General features: G+C 31.1%; 1 protein-coding gene across 1 annotated transcript; it reads right to left on the reverse strand.

Annotated features, from left to right (window-relative positions):
• Nucleotides 1–4,198: 4,198 nt before the first annotated feature.
• LOC111994714 (probable WRKY transcription factor 19) lies at nt 4,199–6,111 on the reverse strand. Its single transcript, XM_065763130.1, has 3 exons — nt 5,719–6,111; nt 4,775–5,578; nt 4,199–4,684 (listed from the first exon to the last, which is right to left on the reverse strand). Exons 1-3 carry the CDS (start codon nt 5,911–5,913, stop codon nt 4,199–4,201), a joined length of 1,485 nt encoding a protein of 494 aa, XP_065619202.1. The 5' UTR covers nt 5,914–6,111.
• Nucleotides 6,112–12,112: the final 6,001 nt, after the last annotated feature.

Consider the following 12,112-nt stretch of genomic DNA (forward strand, 5'->3'; position numbering starts at 1 on the left):
TCTATATAACCCCCCCCCCCCCCCCCCCCCCTGCCCATCCACCCCATCCCCTAATTCCCCGTATCCCCCCCCCCCCCCTCCCCCCCGCTCCCCCCCCCCCCCCCCCCCCCCCCCCCCCCCCCCCCCCCCCCCCCCCCCCCCCCCCCTCTCTCTCTCTCTCTCTCTCTCTCTCTCTCTCTCTCTCTCTCTCTCTCTCTCCGTTGGCAACCTATTGTTTTCCCAAATTTGATGATGATTTTATTGCATTGAATATGCATTGTAGATTTTTTTGTTCTCATTTAATTTTGCTACCCTTAAGTTAGTATATCCATAAATATTAGTTTCTTTATGTTATATTTGGTTTGATATCCTCATTATTATTTTTTTGAATTTAGTGTTTCCCAATTGGCATTTGTTTTGTATTACATTTTTTCTTTGGTGTATTGGGTTTGAAAATGAGTGTTTCTCTAGCATTACTCCACTCTATGTGGAAACTTTTATTTATTAAATTTAAGTAAAATATTAAATTTTAATTTTTTAAAATAAATATGAGAGAAAATATAAACAATTTAATGATATGAAAGATGTGGTTGACTTTAAATGTTGAATAAAATAAGATGAGAATAAGAAAAACGTAAAAAATATAAAATATAACAATAAGCACCAAATTATCCAAATCATGCTATGTAATAGAGTGTTATTATATTCTTAAATACTATTTTTAATTCTTTATGATGCAATAGGATAACATGTAACAATCAAAGAGAACAAAAAAAAAAAAAAAAAATCTTAAAAACAGAAAACTAATTCACATCAACCCACAATACAGTTTTAAAGAACACAAATTTATTAACCTAAAGGAGAGATGAAAGCAAAAATAAAAAAATCCACAAAAAAATTGAGAGAGGAATAACATTTTTTTTTTTTTTTGTGAGGGAGAATTATATATAGAATGGAAGAGAGAATGAAAAATTTATATTAAGATGATAAGAATAGAAAGAAACAAAATAAAGGAAGAGAAACGAAATATGAAAAGTGATATTAAGGTAGAGGGTAGTGGGAAGATGAAAAGATAAAGGGAAGGAAAAATATTGGATAAAATGTAAATGTAAAAGAAAATGAGTACACTTTTTTTAGGATAATTTTATTTATTTTAATTTAAATAAAATATTCTATGCTTAATTTCTAAAAAAAAAAAGGGGAGATTATATAAATAATTTAATGATGTGGAAGATCTGACTGAATTTGAACGTTGAATAACATAAGATGAGAAGAAAAAAAAAAGAAAAAAAAAAGATATTGCAATAAAAACCAAGTTATTCAAATCATGCTATATAATATAATAATATTATATTTTTATATGCTATATTTAATTCTTTAGAACGTAATAGGATAATATTTAACAACGAAAGAGAACAAAAATCAAACAATAGCAATTAAAAAACAAAACTAAATCGCATTAGCTCAAAGCAAAGTTCTAAAGAATATAAAAAATTATCAACCTAAAGCAAAGAGCTGCGAGGAAAAAAAAAACTACCAAAAAATTGAGAGAGAGAGAGAGAGAGAGAGAGAGAACTTTTTTTGCGAGGGAAAACTATGCATAGAATAGAAGATGCAATGACAAATTTATAGTTAGAAGTTATGAATAAGAAGAGATAAAAATAAAGGAAGATGAAGGGAATGTAGAAGAATGATATTAATGTAGAGAGTAGTGGGGAGATGAAAAGGTAAGGAATGGAGAAAGGTTGAAGAAACTATAAATAAGAAAACTGGAAAGAAAAAAGATAATGATGTTAACATTGATGTGGCTCAACTAAAGTGTAGCAATAATAAATACAACTTTTTAACTTTTATATATATATATATATTTATATCAATTATTCCAATAAGAAATAGTTTTAAGGTTTCAAATATTTTTGCTTTATAATCAAGTTGAACAAAAATAAATTGTAGTAAAAAGAAGAGAAGGGAGAAGGGGGGGACAATCAATATATATATATATATATGAGCAGAAACCTCATGTTGGAAAGTATAAGGTTGTGCTATATAATGCATTCTTTGAAGTTCTCTTTATTTAGTTTTCTACTTCAACAAAGTTTGCATTTATATTAAAGTATTTGTCCATTGAATTAACCAATATACTAAATGCAAATATTAATTATCTACTGTTGTGCATTAATTATTTATATTAAATGAATTTATATGATTATTTTTGTAAACTCTATATAGAAAATAATTTTTAGATGGAATAATAATAATAAATTTAGAATATGACATTCTTACTCATATTTAGTTGTTTTGACAATAATTGTTACAAAAACCATTAAAAAAAATTAAATATTTGTGAATTCACTAAAATTAATCTTAACTCTTTAAATTTCCTAACACCTTTATGTCTGTGCGCATGTGTTTGTGTGAAACTAACACTATACTATATATTATGTGTAATTAAAAAGATTACTAATATAATAAATATGTTTATTTTGTAATATTAATTATTTGAAGCATAATGAAATTTAAAAAAAAAAAATTCTAAAATTTGTATGAGAAACAATGAGTTTATTTTTGATTTTTGATTTTATTTTTTATGTGATAAACAATTAATTTGAAATGTGACATGCATTTTTACTCAAATTTAGTTGTTTTTGCAACAATTGAAATCATGTCCAACAAAAAGGGGAAAAAAATTTAGTAACACAATCAAGAATATAAAAAATAATAATAATAATTGAAAGATATATGCATTTTTTAGTAGGCATGAAACATGCCTATCTATATTAGCTACTATATTATGCAATTTTCAATTTGTAAACACACACACACACACACACACACACATATATATAGTATGATTAGATCACTATACTACTCTTAGTGTATTTTTATTTTGTCTAAATATAAAATAACTAAATATTACAATTTTTTATAATGAAATTTATTGAAATATCTTTTTTATACATCGATAGTTGGGATTTGGAATCTGAATCCTAAATGTTTTTATTGGAAATTGAACTGTCAATCAGTTGAGTTATAAGATTTTTGGCAAAATTTATCGAAATATTAGAGAAAACTAATAATAAGTTTTACCGTACATCGTGCAGGAACTCAACTAATTATATAGAAATGAAGAAATTTGTGAAACTTGTTCCATGGGCACGCAAAAATGCTTGTACAAAATAGACTACTCTAAATTCAATCTAATGGATATAAGCTCCTACATGTTGCCAGCCAATTCCTCTAGCGATCCCTGATGCATAACATAGGGGGTTTAATGGCATGCAATATCAGGGAAGAATCACGACTTTTACATTGGCTTCATATGCTGATCTATATATTTGGAAGAAAGATACTAATGATATGATGGTTATGCCATAACTATCAAGTATCAACTAGACAAGTCCGCTTGAATATGTATAACTCTCTTTTGGCCCAAAATGAAGATTACTTAAAGAGTGAACTTACACGAGGCTTTCAACAATATTAGTTTACTTTTGAATTGCAAGGAAACTATTTCTAGAATGAAGACTTAAAATGCTTAGTTGATCATAAAGCTTGATTGATAAAAACTAATAGCTTCAAAAATTCTCCATGATTTACAACTCATGCACTCAATTGAACTTCATCCTATGAAAATCATTATAAATGAAACCATATAAATCATATCTGATAAGGACTAGAACCCCTAAAAATAAATCTTGCCTCTTTTGTCATCATTAAACAAGATGCAAGGATATGTCACTTGAATACATTTCCAAATCATCATGACTGTAACAATATCTAAGTTCAAAACAACATCTCAGGATTTTTATCTTAAAAAATATAATCATACTAGCAGAAATGCTTATGTGTAATCAGTAGCAGTAGCCTCAAATTTGAAATTAATCCTATGAAAATCATCCCAACTATTTAAGTATTTAGCCAATGGTCAACTCATAAACAGAACATGGCCCTCACCTTCTGCAGACATGTCCATAATCTGTAAATTTGTAAAAACCTGAGTCAGAATGGTACTGTAATTGAAGAAAGAAAATAATTAATGATTCACTCATTCCTAATGATTGTAACTAAAATTGCTTAATTACTGTTTTCAGATGGTCCAATGATTCTGAAGTATAAAAAAAGTTAGAGAAGGAAATATTATGCTGTCTCAAGTTTCACAAGTAAAAAATTTATTTGGCAAAATAACATCATGCTTGGACAATTAATAGTACTGAATAATCTACCTTTTGTTGTGGCTATTGCCAATTTGTGCAATTGTTTGTGCAATTGTTTGGTTGAACTCTTCCACATCTTGCTCATATACCAAACTGACCCCGCATTCCCTCACTCCCTCAACTGAGCCATAGTTCTCGAACACAACCTCAATCTGACTGCATTCACCATTCCCAACAGTAGCGAACCAATCATCACGAGAAAAATACAATAGCCAAATGTGGCTCCCTAAAGCTGTCATCCTAAAGAAAGTTTTAGAGGCATAGTGACTGTGAGGCATATCACCAAGGGCTATCACACGAGCTCCAAGACCAAATGTTTCGCCAATTACATTGAAATAAGCACAAAGAAAGAATCCCATCCACCTACCATTACACCAATTTGGAGGCAGCTCTATGCTTATTGAATTTCCCAAACTTTGATGTGTTAACCATCGCGGAAGGTTATTCATTTCAATAATTGTCTGGAATTCAGTTTTTTGGCAAAGGAGTCCCTGTATCAAAGTCAAAGAAAAAAAAAAAAAAAAATGATACTCCATTTAACAATGTGCATGTGTGAGAGAGAGATTGAGAGAGCAAAGTACCTGTAGGTAATGGTTCAATATTGTAAATGCCACTCTACGGCTACTGTCATCATACCCAGCCAGCAGGGGCCCAAGTAGTCCGTCTGGTTCCCCATCATACCCAGCAGGGGCAATATACCCAAGAGTCCCAGCAACATACATACCATAATCCTCATACTCACCGTCTGAATCCCCACTCATCGAATACATGGGGCGCATATTCAGTGACAATTGATATTTCAATCGATCTTGCCAGGCACGATTGGCTGAGGGAACTTCTATGATTTGGGTATCATGCAAATCAAGTTCCTTCAAACACTTTATTTTCCAAAGGCTGTCTGGCAGGTTGACAAGACGGCGACATCCCGAAATATCAAGTTTTTCAAGCGACATCAAACTATCCATGTAACCTGGAAGACACTCGAGATGACAACAGTCTTTTAGATTTAATAAAGAAAGGGCAGCCAAACAGTCGATTGATGAGGGTAGTGTCTCAATTCCCGTTCCACTCAAGTGAAGTTCTGATAGGCTTTTCAAAACTCCATTAAATTCTAGAAAGTTTCTGATTTTGGAACATCCACAAAGATTAAGAATTTTAAGGGACTCCATTTCAGTGGAAATGCAGGGAAGATTGGTAAGAGATTTGCAGTGTTCAAGATCTAAGACAACAAGCCTGTTGAGTTGCCGAATAGATGGGTGGACGTCAACCAAATTAGTGCACCAACTAAGACGAAGTCTCTCAAGCCTTGGAAACCCAGTGAAGTCAGGTGTCTGAATAATGTTTGCTGAATAACTAAGATCCATGCTTTTTAACATGTCCAAATACTGTTCAACCCGAAGGAAAAGCTTCCATTAAACATAATAGTTATTTTAATAAAATAATAAATTTTGTAAAGTAAGGAAATTTATTGAACCCACTTCTAAAGAATATATATGTGTGTGTGTTGAGAGAAAAAAAAAATTACCTTTACTCCTTCCCAAAGATATTTAATTTCACTATACTGTAAATTAAGTTCAACGATCTCTTTGGGTTGGAAACTAGATGGCAAACATTTTGAAGAATAACCAAACCAGTCAAGAAATCTTAGGGAATTTGGAAGATGATTGAGGTCATTTGAGATAGACAAATTGTCAACTATAAGCAATCTAAGATTACGCATCTTTGAAAAAGCTTCAGGGAAGACTTCAAAGTTTGGATATTGTACTGTCCATTCATAAAAAGGAAAGGTTTCAAACTCCCGATATCCTCTTTCCCATTCATGACGGTTTAGGACTATGGCTTGAATTGCTTTTGTTGCCTAAGAATCAAAAGCAAACATGGGTGAATTAATTGCATAACAAAAGATAAGAATACCATTTACTCAAGAATTAAAGGAGATTAAAATATCTACAACCTGGCATTTAGAAAAACAATTATCTACAACCTGAGTTTTCCAAATATATAACCTTATCTTAAAATTGTTAGTTGAACTATAAGATTGCTGTCTTCTTCATCTACTTTTTTTTTTTTTTTTTTAATAATTTATTAAAAAGCAAAGAAGTGGGACACATTTTTTTTATTAACATTCCCATCCCCTCTATCAAAAGAAGCTTGAAAGGGTGGGTCCAACTTCAAATTCAACAATAATAATTCTAAAACTACACACTTTTACACATATTTTATCACAACTGTCCCATGCAGATGATTGTGAATGTTAGAGAAAAAATAATAAACTCATGTAAAAGTGACAAACGACCAATTACATTCTACCACGTAGAATAATTGTGACAAAATGTGTTATCGTAGAATTTTCGTTCAACAATAAGTAGGCTTTTTTTTTTTTTTTTTTTTTTTTTTTTTTTTTTTTTTTTTTTTTANTTAACACCTCAGTGGAAATATGATGTCTTTCTTAGTTTCAGAGGTGAAGACACACGAAATAATTTTACAGATCATTTATATGCCACTTTGCAACGTAAGGGTATTTTCACCTTTAGAGACGAAGAAGAACTTGAAAGAGGAGAATCTATTTCACCTGCACTCTTGAAAGCAATAGAAGAATCAAGATTTGCTATCATCATTCTCTCAAAAAACTATGTGTCTTCCAAATGGTGCATGGAGGAACTTGCAAAAATTGTTAGATGCAGGAAAGAGACAGGATTGATAATTCTTCCTATTTTTTACTATGTAAATCCATCTGATGTACGGAAACAGGCAGAAGCCCTTTATAAACACTATTTTTTGGATACGATATTTAAGGAAGGGAAATCATGGAGAGATGAGATGCAACTCTCTTGGAGAACGAAAACATGGGAAGCTGCTTTGAGAGAAGTGGCCAATATCTCTGGTTGGCATTTACGAGATAGGTAATTTCCCTGATAATTTTATTTCTTTTGACATTTAAGTGACAACCTTCTTTCATATACCATAAAGTATATAAATGCTAAGTTTTTAGTATTTAGCACATCAAACACAAAAAATCACCCTCATTGGATGTCACAAATGCCAAAATAATTGGCATGAGCCACGGTGCCTTTCAATTAGCATAAGGGCATTGTAGCAATGTCATTAACTAGTAAGTAATTTTTAATTTGAGTTGAAGGGCACCGTAGCAATGTCATTAACTAGTAATTTTTAATTCAACTCTCTATCTTCTCTTTTTAATTCATTTGTTTTGGGTTGTGTTTTGAGTTAATATTATTTTAATAGGTTGTATGTATTATCTTAATGTTTTGCATGGAACAATAAAACATAGGATATAGGGTGTAATATCAAATGCTATGTCAAAATAGACAAAGTAGCTTTTTGGTGTATTAAAAAAATAATATTTTAACATGCAATGTTGATGCTTTAATATGAGTGGATTGAAATATTAGAACACATACTTGTAAAATGTTGTTGTATTTTGAGACTTCTTGGGAAAAGCTCCTTTGCAATAATTAAAAAGGAACTACTTGATTCAAGAATTAACATAACTTTCTATGAAGAAACAGAGCTTCTAGGATTTATAATTGATAATATTAGACTATTAGTCCACCAAAATAGAAATTCAAAAAAAAAAAAATTTAAAAACACCTTCAATTAAATGGAAAAAAGAAACTCATTTGAAGACATTAATAAAGGTCTCGACTCAAAAGGTAGAAGCTTATATCTTTGTTGGCAATGGTGGAGCCAGAAATATTTTTCTAAGGAAGGCCAAATTAAATACAATAAAGTTCTTAAATTGACTAAAAAATAAACAAGGTCTATGACAAAAAAAATTTTATTTCATAAGTTAATTTAACTCAACAAAGTTGTACCATAGTATTAAATAATTATAATTAATTTTAAATTAAATTTTGACAATCTCTTTTAATCATTTGTCAAACAATTTAGAAAAAGAGACATATAATAAACAAGAATATAAAAATAAATTTGAGAATGAAACTTGTAAGTATTATTAAGATACAGACACCAAGTTGGTTTTAAAAACATCTGAAACGTGTGGTAGGACATCTTCCATCAACACATGACGTGCATGTCTAGCAAGGTTGTGAGCTACAGAGTTTCATTTCTACAAACATGAGAAAAACTAATACCATGAAAATACTTTGTAATAATTCTAAAATACCAAATCAAAAGGCCGAAAGAGGCTACTATGGGAGATGACTCTTTAGAGCATTTATCACTAACTCTTAATCCCCTTCTAAAGCTAAACAATGCCTATATCAAGAGAGAACTCCAAAGCTCTACTAGCAACAAGGGCTTCTAGCTCCTGAATAGAATGAGGAAGAGATATTTTGGACATGGAAGCAATCACCATATCTTTGTCATCTCTAATGATAACCCCAATCCTAGCTCTATCTTCATCTTTAAAAGCAGCTCCATCAAAGTTAATTTTGTAGCAATTAGCTGGAGAATAAGACCACAAGGCACGAGGTCTGGGATGAACATGTTAAGGCCGTGGTTGGGCTGCCTAGTACTCTGACAAAGATTCATGGGCTCTTTGGCAGGGGCAATTGCACTTGTTATTTAGGGGGTTCAAATGAACCCCTGACTTGAAAAAAAATAAATATTTATATATATATATATAATATTTTTTATTAATTTAATTACTTTAAAATATTTTTGCACAACTTGGCTTAAATCTTGCACACCATGATCACAAATCAATGTCCAAAATCAAACAACATAGATTTAGCTCATCCCAAAACTAATTAACAACACAAATCACTCTCCCTTTCTCTCATGAATCTCATCTCATCTCTGTTCTCTATCTAACTTTCTATGTATCTTTGATTCTAAGAGTAAAATGTGAATATTTGTGAGTTCTGAATGTCTCTCTTTATTATAAATTATTATATATATATGTGAGAGAGTGTGTGTTTAATACTAATAGTGTGCATAATATTTTTTATATATATAATGTTATTTGTGTGAATTGTGAAGTGTGTGAATGTGTACATGGTAAATATAATATAACTTTATATAACTTAATAACCAAGAAATACAGAGGATTTGTTACATGTGTATATTGTTATTATGTTATAATAATTTTTTGTTATAAAACTAGTGATTCAAAGAAAAAAAAATAGTAAAGTCAGTGGTTGTTAAATGTATTATTTATGTATGGACGAGTGTTGTTACGTGAGTCAATAATTAATATAAGGTCAATAAACTATAAAAAAATAACAAAAAAATAATGAAAAATAATGAAAAAATAATGAAAATTAAGTAAAAATAAAAATGTCGTATAAACTTAACAAATAAAATGGTCACATCTACATTGACAATTGATAATAAACTATCATGTGACAATTTCAAAATATGAAAACTCGTAGAAATAAATTGTAAATTTCATGTATTTGTGTTTTTTTTTTTTTTTTTTTGGTCAATAAAACAATATATTCAAGTTCTCTTTTTATTAAAATTCGTTTAATTTAAGTTTCTTAACGACCCCCCTTAAGAAATTTCTTGGAGCCGCCACTACTCTTTGGATAACCAAGTCAATAGTGAAGGCTTGGTTATTCAAAGAGCCGCTGCTGCGCTTTTCCTAATATTTTTCTTTCTCCGATGGGTATTTATTATTAATTTGTACCATCATGTTTTATCCTTTTTGCAGCCATGAGTCAGAATATATCCAACACATAGTAGAAGTGATATTACATAAATTGAGTTCTGGTTTCTCAAGCAATACCAATAACTTGGTAGGAATAGATTCTTTAGCTGAAGAATTCATCACTTCGTATTATGATTGTGGGAACAAAGTTTGCATGACAGGGATATGTGGTATGGGGGGCTGGGAAAGACAACTCTTGCTAGAGTTGTTTATGATAAGTTTTGTTAGTCATTTTGAAGGCTCAAGCTTTATAGCTAATGTCAGAGAAGAATCAGAAAAATATGGTTTGCTTCAATTACAAAAGCAGCTTCTTGCAGACATTTTGGAGGATAGAAATATAGATATAAGTCTTCAAATGAGTTTCTTTTTTCCATTTAATTGAAGGTGTTTTTAAATTTTTTTTTTTTTGAATTTCTATTTTGGTGGACTAATAGTCTAATATTATCAATTATAAATCCTAGAAGCTCTGTTTCTTCATAGAAAGTTATGTTAATTCTTGAATCAAGTAGTTCCTTTTTAATTATTGCAAAGGAGCTTTTCCCAAGAAGTCTCAAAATACAACAACATTTTACAAGTATGTGTTCTAATATTTCAATCCACTCATATTAAAGCATCAACATTGCATGTTAAAATATTATTTTTTTAATACACCAAAAAGCTACTTTGTCTATTTTGACATAGCATTTGATATTACACCCTATATCCTATGTTTTATTGTTCCATGCAAAACATTAAGATAATACATACAACCTATTAAAATAATATTAACTCAAAACACAACCCAAAACAAATGAATTAAAAAGAGAAGATAGAGAGTTGAATTAAAAATTACTAGTTAATGACATTGCTACGGTGCCCTTCAACTCAAATTAAAAATTACTTACTAGTTAATGACATTGCTACAATGCCCTTATGCTAATTGAAAGGCACCGTGGCTCATGCCAATTATTTTGGCATTTGTGACATCCAATGAGGGTGATTTTTTGTGTTTGATGTGCTAAATACTAAAAACTTAGCATTTATATACTTTATGGTATATGAAAGAAGGTTGTCACTTAAATGTCAAAAGAAATAAAATTATCAGGGAAATTACCTATCTCGTAAATGCCAACCAGAGATATTGGCCACTTCTCTCAAAGCAGCTTCCCATGTTTTCGTTCTCCAAGAGAGTTGCATCTCATCTCTCCATGATTTCCCTTCCTTAAATATCGTATCCAAAAAATAGTGTTTATAAAGGGCTTCTGCCTGTTTCCGTACATCAGATGGATTTACATAGTAAAAAATAGGAAGAATTATCAATCCTGTCTCTTTCCTGCATCTAACAATTTTTGCAAGTTCCTCCATGCACCATTTGGAAGACACATAGTTTTTTGAGAGAATGATGATAGCAAATCTTGATTCTTCTATTGCTTTCAAGAGTGCAGGTGAAATAGATTCTCCTCTTTCAAGTTCTTCTTCGTCTCTAAAGGTGAAAATACCCTTACGTTGCAAAGTGGCATATAAATGATCTGTAAAATTATTTCGTGTGTCTTCACCTCTGAAACTAAGAAAGACATCATATTTCCACTGAGGTGTTAAAGAAGCTGATGACGATGTGGCTCCTGGAGTGCTCATGAAAGCCGTTAGAATATACTGGTAAATCTTGAACCACGTACTTTTAGTTAAATCTGAAGAAAAAGAATAAAAAGAAAATAAATTAGGGAAGAAGAAAACTATTTGAAGTGGGATTTTTATTTAGAAAGATGAAACAAAAGATATGAATGTGTGTGAAAATGTGAACTATCATATTTGTGAAATGGAATATGGTAGCAGTGACTATTAGGCTCGAAACCTCTTGAAAGTTGATACAACACCATTACCAGATTCGGTTCTTATGTGAGAGAAGAGAAGAGAAGAGAAGAGAAGAGAAGAGAAGAGTTTAGAAGAGGGGGTGGGGGGAGGCTCTAAATCCTATGTTCTTGCCATTGTGGTAAAAAACAGACACCGAGACGTGCAAGCATTGTGTACTGTTTGTTATATATGTATGTTTTGCAAAGTCAACCGTAAATTGCTTGGTCAAATGAATTGCCAATGGAATCAAAGAGACATACAGAGACGTGCATGATTTCACATTCTCATTTTTCAAACAAAGTAGGTAATTAGCTAGTGGCGAACAACGAAGTAAATTAGTCAGCTACATTTGAAAAATAAAATAAAGCAAGATAATAATGAATTTTTATTACGTTGATCATGGATTTGAAACTAGGACCAGACCAGACCGGATTGGCTGGTTGCGGGGGTCTGC

The sequence above is a fragment of the Quercus suber genome, unplaced genomic scaffold (assembly GCF_002906115.3).
Source record: "Quercus suber isolate HL8 unplaced genomic scaffold, Cork oak 2.0 scaffold_493, whole genome shotgun sequence".
NCBI classification, from domain to species: domain Eukaryota; kingdom Viridiplantae; phylum Streptophyta; class Magnoliopsida; order Fagales; family Fagaceae; genus Quercus; species Quercus suber.